We start from the raw sequence: 12,798 nt of genomic DNA on the forward strand, positions 1-12,798 counted from the left end.
CACTTTGAATGCAAGGTTGACACTGTTCTAAATGTCTCTGTCACAACAAATGAAGTTATTATTATAACTAAAGTTCAGGAACAAGACCACGCCTCAAGCACACATTACATTTCCTGCTCCACCCTATTTAAACACGCCTAACCATGACCTTTTCTCTCTCTCGTACGTCTCGGTTCTCTCATCCCTCCCTCCCAACCCCTTGCTCTCCTCTCTCAGTACAGGAACCACAGGGGGAAATGATGGAGCCGAGAAGACTCCCCGTCAGCGAGACAGTGCCCCCACCCTGAGTCTCAATTCCCTGGTTCCTCGAGCTATCCATCGACCCCAACTCATCTCAACCCCCGATTCATCCCTTCATCTCGACCCCTGATTCATCCCTCCACCCTCCACCCTTATTTCATCCCTCCATTCTCGACCCCTCTTTCCCTCAATAAACCATCTAAATACATCTCATAGTGGCGTGGTCTTTGTTAGTGAACAGACTTCATTATCAAACACAAATAAACCCATTGTGATATGGGCTTTAGACAGACCTAAACAGTAGCAATTGACAAGTCAACAAATAGTATATCTTAAATTGTATTTGCACCAAAGTGTAAAACAGTTTACATTTTGTATTTGGGCGAATGCAGTAATGTTATTATACTTTACTAATTTGATGTTAAGATTTGGTGAAAATGGCTCAAGACTCAGTAGTATTAGTATAATTTATAGACTATATTGGCAAGCCTATATGAATAGGATTTTTGAACATATTGCAGATGATGCGGACATGTGTCCCATCAGTGACCAGACAATACAGAGAAAACTCACTGTATCCATAGCTGCTGTTTTGTTGGGGCACAGTGCGACCGGCCAGTGGGAATTAAATAGGTTGCATCACAATATGAGTCTGAAGGAGCTGTGATTGTTTGTGTGATTATTCTACTATGTGGTTGTGTTGTCACTGCTGCACTGTTTGCCTATTGCTAAATATCTTAACATTGTGATAACTTTCATAATAATAATAATAATAGCATTAATGTGTCTTTTCTGCGTCTTTCAGCCATTTCCTCCTCTCCTTAAGAAACTCCTAAGCTCCTAAAAGTCCTCCTCTTTACTCTTAACAGTTTTCCACCTTAGGAGCTCTCTGAAGGGATAAGATGCTTTGTGAATAGCTTCTATCTTTAATAGGATTTAGTCTTACTTTTAAGGGGAAATTCTTAGAAAATGTCATCACTCTCAAAGTTTTTTTAGAATTTCACCACTAGGACCAACTCTTAGTACTAGGAAGCTTTGTGGATACGGCCCCTGGTGTCTGTAATGCTGTCACAATAACTCACTCAAGAACAGGATCGGTAATTACTGGTGTTCATACTTTTGTACACCATGGATTACGATGTAGAAAATGCTCTGCCAGAAAGTAAAAGAAAGTGCATCATCATCATTCATCAATCATCTTGACCGACATTTCAGGGGCAACACTGAAGATGGGGATGATGAACACGAACGAGGACGAAACCTTTTCAACTTCGACAAGCAACAAACCAAGTGAGTCATTATATACTTTCACAATAACCTCCACAGTTTTCTTTTTACTTTGTGAAGATTCAGAGAATTACCATTTGGTTCTCGGGTCGATAAAGTTATCATAGTTATCATTCATTATAGTTGTGAAGTTGCAAGTCTTATATGATAGTTAAAAAAACTCACCTGCTGCTAACTCCATCTAATCATTTACAGCCTGAATACATTTCTACCCTAAATTTCTATGATGTTTTTTGTTGCACTTTATCCATATTCATTAGTATTCATAAACTGTCAACATTTTTGGTTGTTCATTTGTTAAGATGGAACAGAGCAGAAGAGGATAGAGGTAAAGATAAGATGGGTATATTGCATTACTCACTGATAACTCTTCCTCTGATAACTCTGATTACAATATTTCTATCCATTTTTTATTAAGATTTTGGGTAGAGCAGCAGAAGATTTTTTGAGTGGAACTAAACGTTATCATCCTGGGACCCAACAGGGGGTTATACCTCCCATTTTAAAACAAAAAAAAAAAAAAAAACCCAAAAAACTCAAGGCATTATTTTGAGTATTTGTTTATTTTCAACCACTTTTTAATCACTTCTTTTTCATGTGATTCCTAACTTTATCTTATGATATTTGTTTTGTGCTCCCCCCTGTTCTCCTGTCCTCTTCTTCTCTCTCTTATTCCCCAGGTGTCCCTGAATGGGTGACTGCTTGTGCCTGTGCCCGCCCCTTTCAAAGCACTCCTGAAGAAGACTGAGGTGATAATTCATAAAATGTCCCTTGCATTTCTACAATCACCCATGAAGGGAAAAAAATGTTTGGTAACACTTTATTTGAATCAGAATCAGAAATCAGAATCAGAAATACTTTATTGATCCCCGAGGGGAAATTGGGTTACATTGCAGCTGCTCACATTGTAGAAGTGAATATATACAAGCGTAGAGAAATTATAAGAAAAATAGAAATACGAAAGTAAGAAATATGTAAAATATGTGCATTATACTACAATATATAACAATGAGAATAAAAATAATAATAATAATATAGAAATAAGAGAAATAAGAATTCTGTACAATATGCATCATACTCCCAATATATACATACACCAGTGTAAATAATTAAATAATTAATAAGTATTGCACAGTTGAATTATTGCAGTTGAATTATTGCACAAAAAAATTGGTATTGCACAGTTAGATATAAGTTATAAGTTATGGGTTATAACTGCTGACAGGGTGAAATAGGTTCAAGAGCTAGTCTACTGACTCAGAGTGTCTGACACTCTGAGGGAGGAGTTGAAAAGTTTGATGGGGGTGAATAAGGCTGACATGACACTGTCCTGTCACTGTCTATGTAATGACAACTGACATGAATTAAACTTGTTCAACTTGAATGTTTGTGACTGTTGTCATTAAGTGTCATTCGGTTGATAATGTCACTTTGAATGCAAGGTTGACAATGTTCTAGATGTCTCTGTCACGACAAATGAAGTTATTATTATAACTAAAGTTCAGGAACAAGACTACGCCTCAAGTACACATTACATTTCCTGCTCCACCCTATTTAAACACGCCTAACCATGACCTTTTCTCTCTCTCGTATGTCTCGGTTCTCTCATCCCTCCCTCCCAACCCCTTGCTCTTCTCTCTCAGTACAGGAACCACAGGGGGAAATGATGGAGCCGAGAAGACTCCCCGTCAGCGAGACAGTGCCCCCACCCTGAGTCTCAATTCCCTGGTTCCTCGAGCTATCCATCGACCCCAACTCATCCGACCGCCTCGATTCATCCCTTCATCTCGACCCCTGATTCATCCCTCCACCCTCGACCCTTATTTCATCCCTCCATTCTCGACCCCTCTTTCCCTCAATAAACCATCTAAATACATCTCATAGTGGCGTGGTCTTTGTTAGTGAACAGACTGCATTATCAAACACAAATAAACCCATTGTGATATGGGCTTTAGACAGACCTAAACAGTAGCAATTGACAAGTCAACAAATAGTATATCTTAAATTGTATTTGCACCAAAGTGTAAAACAGTTTACATTTTGTATTTGGGCGATTGCAGTAATGTTATTATACTTTACTAATTTGATGTTAAGATTTGGTGAAAATGGCTCAAGACTCAGTAGTATTAGTATAATTTATAGACTATATTGGCAAGCCTATATGAATAGGATTTTTGAACATATTGCAGATGATGCGGACATGTGTCCCCATCAGTGACCAGACAATACAGAGAAAACTCACTGTATCCATAGCTGCTGTTTTGTTGGGGCACAGTGCGACCGGCCAGTGGGAATTAAATAGGTTGCATCACAATATGAGTCTGAAGGAGCTGTGATTGTTTGTGTGATTATTCTACTATGTGGTTGTGTTGTCACTGCTGCACTGTTTGCCTATTGCTAAATATCTTAACATTGTGATAACTTTCATAATAATAATAATAGCATTAATGCGTCTTTTCTGCGTCTTTCAGCCATTTCCTCCTCTCCTTAAGAAACTCCTAAGCTCCTAAAAGTCCTCCTCTCTACTCTTAACAGTTTTCCACCTTAGGAGCTCTCTTAAGGGCTAAGATGCTTTGTGAATAGCTTCTATCTTTAATAGGATTTAGTCTTACTTTTAAGGGGAAATTCTTAGAAAATGTCATCACTCTCAAAGTTTTCTTAGAATTTCACCACTAGGACCAACTCTTAGTACTAGGAAGCTTTGTGGATACGGCCCCTGGTGTCTGTAATGCTGCTCCCAGAAGTTTTTTCTTCCGGTTCCCCCTTTGCCATCCTAACAGCATTGGTCAGAAAAAGTGAAAAAATAATTATTTTGGCAAGGGTAACAGTCTTGAATATCATGCAAAACACAGACAAACTGCACTGGCTAAGAGGAACAGGGGCAGGTCGAAGCTCACTGACAGGGACAGACAGCACCTGACATTAGTGAAGTGAGACTAGTGAAGTGACTACACATAATATAATGCTTAAGAGTGACCATCTACACAGGTGGTAACATTTAGTCCAAACATATCTGTTATGTTCCCTGTATTTTCTGTGTTCTTTTGGAGGTTTGCCTTTTTTCTCCTCTCCTTTACTTGTTCTCTCAGGTTCCTGGTTTGGTGACCAGTGCAAAGGAAGGAGGTGTCAATCAACAGCAACCAATCAGTGGCCTCCTTGATGTTATATAAAGCCCTGGCACTGCCTGGAACTCTCTCTCTGCTTGCTGTTGGTCTGAGAGATGGACTGAAAGTAAACCTTTTCCACTCGCTATGTATGGCTGGTTGTTCTCAACACAGTGGTGGGTCAGCACCATAGAAACAGAAGGGTCACTACTGCTAGAGAACGTGGGGAAATGATAATATACATATGCCACAAGTATTGATCAATGCTTTTAACAATAGTCAAGCATCCACTTGAGAGCAGCTCAGTGAAACTCACTAGAACCAAGGTGATGACAGACGAGGAACCAAAATCCAGTACCTATTACTACTTCCAGAAAAATACAGAGGGAACGCTGGTCATGATCTTGATCTGTGTGTTGTTTTCAGTGTGGCCAGGACTCCTCTCAACAGTGTCCTGAGGAGGAGGAGGAGGAGGAGGAGGAGGAGCAGTAAGAACCACCGTCAGTTGTACCATAGCTGTGTCGGCGCTGCTTCACACCTCTGCTACACGCCAGGCTTCACCACACGGAGGCTCACCACCAGCAGAAGAGCTCCCAAGTCCCGCACTATCACTGTGAGTAAACCAAGGCCTAATTTTTCCACGATGATATTGTCAAGGCGTAGAAGTGGCTTGGGACACATTTGTCATTCACTCTACCTACTGCCTTTTATAGGCTGCTGCTATGGTGCCGGATTGGAATTTACATCAGGTGACAATACAGCTCACTGTGTATTCCTCTGTCTGTCTTTCTCTCAGTCATTTGTTTGGAACCCAGTTAGCTGTTATGTGGTCCTGTGTCGTTCAACAGGTAGAAAAAAGCATGAAATCCACCAGGGTTATGTGTCCACCCACATAACAATATATGCACCCATGCTTTGTTTTCAATAGATTTTGCCTCTAGCGTATGACATATCCATAGTTATTCTCAGTCAAGTTACAAATGATGCAGATGTTACACAAAATATACTTTATCACTTAGGGCTGGGCGATATGGTTGAAATCAATATCACGATAATCATAAGGATTTTTCTCGATATCAATATATATCACGATATAGTTTGTGTATGCAAAATCACGTTAAATAATCAAATGAATGCTCATCTCATTGAACCGAATGGTAATGTTAGGTGTGATGTCAAACAAAACAGAAATATTCAAATAATAGTCCTACCATACCTCATTTTATTAGTTTTTAAGTAAAATTTGCTTGTCATCATCAATTTAGACAGCAGAAATGTGTCACAATATTAAAATCTTCATATCATCACGATATGATTCCACTGAAAGACGATAAACGATAATATTGAATTATCGCCCAGCCCTATTATCCCTACATATTGATATTTCTGAAGAGTGGCAGAGCACCATGCCATTCAGAATCGTATCTTCCTCTTAACTTAAAACATGACAAGGTGGACCAAAAGAATAATCCAAAACGTCATTTTGCGCAAGAGTTTTTGTATCCAGCAAGTCTGACATCTTCTCCCACTTTCCTCCTCTCCTCTCTCTGCCCCCTTCTCCCACTCTTTCCATCCCCTCTCTTCCCACTCCACTCCTCCTCCCGTTTTAAAGGAGAAGGTGAACCCAGAGCTACACCCGGCTGAGGAGCTACTCCAGGCGGCTCTCTGCGTTTCTTGCGGCGGAGAGGCCGCACTAAACCTATCCAAGACCCGCCCGCCTCATGTCCGTCTGCACTCGACGACCATAAAATCAAACGCCACTTAAATTAGATAGTGGTGTGCGCTTTATTCCCTTGCAACATTAACTTAGCTTAATAACAATTGAACTGTAGGGCTAAAAGGATAGGCTGAATGCAATGAAAGTCTCAGACAGAGACTATTTGGTACCATTGATTGCTTGATTACCAATCCTTAAAGTGCTTAAAGTCCTTGAATTTAAGTACTGGAATACCTGGAAAATAAGCCTGTTATGTGGGGAAGTGCTTAAAAAGACCTTGAAATCAATAAATAAAAAACATTTTTGCAGTGTTTGACAGAATGCAAGTCAAAACTTATGAAAGAAGCCTGACATATTCTGGAAAAAGATGACTAAAAAGCATGTGAACATGTGAACCTATGATGTAAAGCACTGATGGTTAAAATGCAGTAAGCTTCACTGTTCTAATGTATGTTTCTTTCCTTTCCAGATCTCCAATAGTAGTTATATGAGCGCCACCCTGATGCTGCTGACAGAGTGCGCCCTCCTCAAAATGCCCATCTGAACAGAAAATACTTTTTTACACCGTCCCATCAGGAACTGTGGTTTCCAACCGGACCCGGTAAAAACACACCACTAACAAAAATGACTGTAATATTCCAATAGGGACTTATAGTGTGTCTGTTTTACTCAACAGTGAGGTTATAGTGTCCTTATCATTTTTTATGGTATAAATCTATGGTATCACTATAATATTCCTACAATATTCAGATGGGATATTATACCTTATGTTTTTTTTGTTTTTTTAGTCTTGTGCAATATTTGTTTTACATCCTTACAACCTTTGTCATAATTTGAGCATTACTTGCTGCATTTGTGTGGAATTGCATAATGTATGTGTTTTAGCCTATGCATTTTAGGCCTTCATGTTTACATGCTTACATGTGAGATTATCAGTGTAGTTACTGCTGTGTCTAATGCAAAAATGGCAAACTTCTGCTATACATGGCACCACATTGCCGTTTATATCATTGTCCAGGCAGTGATTATTTTTCTTATAGACAAAAAGATGTATATAATATATATACTGTATGTATATATGTGTGGTGTGTGTATGTATAATATAAATGTAGGCATACGATCTTGGACTAAATGTAAAAACAAGCAGGAAGTGAAAATGCCATCATGCAGTGATGCTTATGTCAGAAAATTCACGTTTTGCTATCGATAAAAAGTGAAACTACTGACAAACTGACCAGTGTTCACATGGTGGAAGAAATAAGAAATAAAAGTTTATAGGCTTCCTGATCTGTCATTTATAATGTTTGTAAGAATCCTCAATATTGAAAACAGACAAATTTGTGTTGGAATAGTTCACAATAGTCCACAAATCAGTTTATTATTTTGTTATTATGACATGAATATACTCGCAGATATACATTTGATCTTATAGATGTTCTATTACCTTTGGAATAATATTAAGATTTTCAATTGGCTGGAATTCCCCTTTAAACATTTCATTTGATGGTTGAGTGTATTTATTTCTGACAAATATATTTCTAGTTTTAATCATCATGTTGGATTGTGTTGCAGATGAGATGGAGGATGAAGTCTCTTCTGTATTAGAGCTCCAGTGCAAGTGCAAGCCTTGGGTGGAGGCAGTGAACCTTGCTGTCATCCAGGAAAATACTTCTCACTGCATTCTGCATTGTCAGCACAGTAATTATGAAACGCCATTTCAGAGGCATTGCAAAACTCCTGGAGGTCATGCTCTAGCTCTCAGTCAATCGCTGTTCACTGACTTTGTACTTTCTAGTCAAAATCATTTTACTCTTTTGATTTGGTCCTTTTACTTACACACAATGAAGCTCATTTCTTTTCCTGGGGATCAAGACTTTATTGCTTTTCACAGTAAAGGACCAGTAAATAACAATTACATTACGTAACAGGGTGGAAGCTGTGTGTGTGTGACTGGCGGTTTGTGAGAGGAGGTATGCAGGGACTGAGGAAACCAACAGTTAAATTGATAATATGGTATAGTCTGTGCGTGTTGTCATATGCAAGGTGTCAGTTGATGCCATCCTCATTGACCCGAGATTTGGTTGTAGCCTATAAAAGTAAGGAAATTACCTTATGCATGCAAGTTTCAGTCACATCAAATATTATTATTGGTCTATAACTAAAACAGTCCAGTGAGAACTTCCGTTTATTCAATCAGAGAGGAATAATGGCCATGAAAATGGCTTAACTGAATGTTATAGTGAAAAGAATCAAGTATAAAGGAACCTTTTAACTCCTAATACTCAGTCCCTTAACGAACACCTTACATTGAAATGCACCTATTTCAGATTTATAAAGGTTAACATCAATAGTTTTAAATGCACTTGCAGTTGGACATGTAGTAACAACAGTGCCACCGCGATCTTTAACTACACTGAGTGAGACTTTGCGTTCACTCTAGAGCGAATAGGCAACAAGGTGTTTCGGCTTCAAAATAAACTCTGAATTTCGTCTTTGGGACGGGAAAGAAATGATTAGAAGGAAATTACCAAAAGCCACATGCTGACAAATGCTTTTACGTTTCTCTAAAATACATTTTGGCAGGCAACCAACCATCATTTGGAGGTCCTATTCAATTGTAAACATCTAGATAAATGATAAAATAATAAAAGTAGCTGGTGAATTTTAAGATGTACATGTACTGTGTCTAGTGTGTGAATCTACATAACATGTTACAAGGAACAGCACGTCAAGGAAGGCAAAACTATTTACAAAATGAAACAAAGGAAAACTTGAAGGACACATTGTATAAGTTTGCAAGAGAATTTGTTATGAGATGACTCTACTGCAATGCTGCAGTCTCCCGAACCGGCTCATACTGCAACTCAAGATTGTGTTGGACAATTTCTATCGAAGTAAAACGTCCATTTGAAAGATAGTCATACCAGAAATCAACCTGGCTCAACAGCTACTATAAAAAAAACCTTATAATTGCACCATCTGGCTGGTTGGAAAATGATGAGAAAGTATCATTAGGCTAAATTGTCCTTCATCAGGCTGCATCTGCCAGAGAAGTAGCCTAAACAGCTTGAACTTTGTATAAAACATCACTGGGAGCAATAGAAAGTGATAGAACCTATTGATTTCCCACACAAAAACAGAAATTAAAAATGGCCTATTATCAGGCAGCATTTGACATCCCATTTTAAAATATATAGTGAATTTGAAGCAGTTGAGTTAACTTGAGTGGAAGAAAAGTCCAGCTTGAGTTATCTTTAATGCCCAATAAAAAAAATAAATAATGAAAGGCAAAGAACAGCTTCCTCAGCTCATGGAGTGTCCGTATCAGCTGGAGAATCTTCATATACTGGTCATGTGTGTTGGTACTGAACAGTTTCATCCCCTGCTTTTCCAGACTTTTGTGTAATTTCCGAATATTAATAATAGAGAGAATGTCATTTTCTGTACTTTTCCAGACCTTTGTGGGAACCGTGACGTTATGTAGACCTTCCCCTCTGCCTTCTCAGACTTTCCCTGCTGCTTTGGCCGGGGATTCAGCTGCTGCAAACACAAATGAGAGTATAAACAGGTAAAATAAAAACAAATTTCCATCCAAACATGAGATTTGTCTTTTTTTTTTGTAGACTTTTAATGTATTTTACAGCTATTTTTAAATGGGTTGTATTAGTAAACATTGGAGTAAAATAATTGTCTTATGAAATATGATGCATTAACAAACATATCCAACATGTCCCAAATTGAGATGGTCCAGAAATTAAGAATAGGGGCTTAAATATGGTTTTCCTATGGCCAAGAACAGTTCACTTTGTATCAGAAAGATGCGTGTTTTCATCGTAGAGCTAAATATATGACATATTTAGTTGTAAAAGTTTGACCAAACGGTATCCAGTTCAATATCAATACAACATGGTTTCTATCTAGATTTGTTCATGTTCCCAAACACTATTTCACTATCCTAAGACTCACATTTCTGAATAATGTGATTTCTGTTGTACAAGCCACCATAGCAAGGTATAATAATACTAATACTCACGCTGGGCTGAGAGCTTGGTGAGAATAGGTTGAAGTGTGTCCTCCATGTGTTTCCTTTGGGCTCTAAAGTCTGAGACCATCGGGTTTTTCACATTCTGGATCCAGTCGGACTTGGCGGAGCACGCATGTGTACAGATGTTCTACATTGGCAGAAAATTAAATGAAAGACCGTATGACAGGTGATACCCTGATATCATTTTAGTGTGTTGTTTTTCTTCACCACTTGTCACAACCATAGTGGGGGAAAAAGCTTCACAAATTGTAAATACAACAACAACCATTGAATATAACCATTGAAATACAACAACAACCATTGTCATTGAAATCAATGAGAAACCCTATCTGCAAGCTTATGGCATAGTTTGAGGATAGTATGGTATCCACTGGTTTCAACAAGAAATGTGAACAGTGCCAATAAGCCATTGATGGAAATTGTGACACGCGCATAGTAAAAAGAAAACAGACTAACATTTAAATGTTAAGATAACGTTTGACAATCTGTCACCTTGTCTTCCTTGTTGAGTTTCCCCTGGATCTTCTCTGGGTCAGAGATGGTGTCTCTAACATGGGAGATATATGACATCAAGTCCTGTTTAGCTTCTGTTCCATACAAACATACACACACACACACACAAGCCGATTAAAAATGATACCAAGATCACCTCTGCTGCCAAAGATAAATGCCAGAACATAACATCAGACACACACTCACCTGCCAGGATAAGCCAGTCAGCGCAGTCTGTGTGTGAGTATCTGGTGGCCAGGTCTACAGCCCGCTCCCCTCTGAAGGTCTTGGCCTGTGTGTCGGCTCCCAGGTCAAGCAGAGTCCTCACCGTCTCCAGGTGGCCCCAACAAGCAGCACAGTGCAGTGAGGAATAACCTGGGAAACAAAGCAGAGAGGAGAACTTACACAAATCTGGGGAGAATCAAACTGATGCCTGCCTTTGTGAAACACCAGGCGGTGAACCTTATTTCAGCTGAGATTGCACATCACACATCCCAATTAGAGATGGACTGTTTGGAGCTTAGAAATGTGAATGGTGTGATCAGGTCTCTAGTGCCCTAACAAAAATATCACTATAAAACTCATATAATACTCCTATAGGGACGTATAGTGTGTCTGTGGTACCAAGTAATGACTTTATAATGATCTTGTGTTTTTTTTAATCTCTTATGGTATCACTATAATATCCCTATAGGGACTTGCAGTGTCTGTGATACTCACTAGTGAGTTTATACATCTTGTCTTTTTTATTTTTTTGTGTTATTTAACCTTTATTTTACCAGGCAGGTCACTTGAACCTTTTTATTGTTTTTTTTTTCCTCGTATGGTATCACAGTAACATTCCTGTGATATTCCTATAGGAACTTATAATGTGTCTATGGTACTCAATAGTGAGTTTATAGTAACTTTGACGTACTTTATGGTGTCTTATGGTATTTTTAACCTCAGTATTACTAGAATTTTCTGTGTACATTTTTTTTTTTAGCTGAAGTAGCCGTTGGTTTGTTGTGATATACTTGCATAGTAGCCTAATACTTAGCTAGGCTACTTCTTTTTCGTAAAGGTGGACTGTGGTGTTGCTAGCACTAGTGTGGTCGAGGTTATTTACAGGTATACTCACTTCTTTCTCTGGGTATGTTTGCTATACCTCACTGTCAACCACATTAACACTGAAGAGTAACATTCAAGCTAGCTTTACACAGGTGGTCTACGGTATATTTTGCCACCTACCCCCGGCTGTTTGTTCGTTCACCTGGGCTCCGTTTCTGGCCAGTTCTCGGACGACGGCGCTCCTCCCCAGCATGCAGGCAGCAAACAGGGCATTTCTGCCCACCTCGTCCTTCTCTCCGAACAAATCCTTCTCCCGCGCTTCTTCGGTCACACTCTCACTTTGGAAATGCTGTTGAAGAGTTTCTAAGTCCCCAGACAACACACAGCTGTATATTTCTTCCTGCGTGGACGGCATTTTGCATACAATTTCAATAGGTTTACCTGTCCTTTATAGACATCAACCGTTTCCATGGTGACAGGGTCACGTGCTGCAAAGGTCACGTAACCTAACTATTTTATTTATTTTATTTTTTTCAGCGTCTACTCTCACAGCCCTATTTTAATGAGTGGACACCGTCTTATTTGTCTCCGTTGGCAAAAAAAAACAAACAAAAAAACCCCAATATGTATATATATATATATGTATAACATAATATATACATATCTGTAGTTATAATATGAAAATATGAAAATACTGTATGTGTCTTTCATGTGTTAGCCTATATCACAATAAATAAAATAATTGACAGGATTTCTGTTTATGGGAATATAAAACATGACCTTCAAGTAAGCGGAACTGTACTTTGTAACTTCTGGAAAAGGGATCTTCTGAGACAAACGCACAACTCCCGAGGCCTCTTTCA

The 12,798-nt window shown here is 38.8% G+C and overlaps 1 protein-coding gene and 1 long non-coding RNA gene across 2 annotated transcripts; one reads left to right on the forward strand and one right to left on the reverse strand.

Annotated features, from left to right (window-relative positions):
• Positions 1-1,454: 1,454 nt before the first annotated feature.
• Positions 1,455-3,385, forward strand: LOC139653595 (uncharacterized). Its single transcript, XR_011695998.1, has 3 exons — positions 1,455-1,530; positions 2,208-2,276; positions 3,171-3,385. It is a non-coding gene; the product is annotated as an uncharacterized lncRNA (long non-coding RNA).
• A 4,827-nt stretch (positions 3,386-8,212) lies between these two features.
• On the reverse strand, positions 8,213-12,350 carry ankrd45 (ankyrin repeat domain 45). Its single transcript, XM_071530495.1, has 5 exons — positions 12,116-12,350; positions 11,093-11,260; positions 10,886-10,980; positions 10,382-10,520; positions 8,213-9,888 (listed from the first exon to the last, which is right to left on the reverse strand). The coding sequence occupies exons 1-5, from the start codon at positions 12,348-12,350 to the stop codon at positions 9,851-9,853; spliced, it is 675 nt and encodes a 224-aa protein (XP_071386596.1). The 3' UTR covers positions 8,213-9,850.
• Between the last annotated feature and the right edge of the window lie 448 nt (positions 12,351-12,798).

The sequence above is a fragment of the Centroberyx affinis genome, unplaced genomic scaffold (assembly GCF_046629955.1).
Source record: "Centroberyx affinis isolate AG114_WGS23_722 - 3 ecotype Tasmania unplaced genomic scaffold, CSIRO-AGI_Caff_v1 ptg001932l_1, whole genome shotgun sequence".
Lineage (NCBI taxonomy): Eukaryota > Metazoa > Chordata > Actinopteri > Beryciformes > Berycidae > Centroberyx > Centroberyx affinis.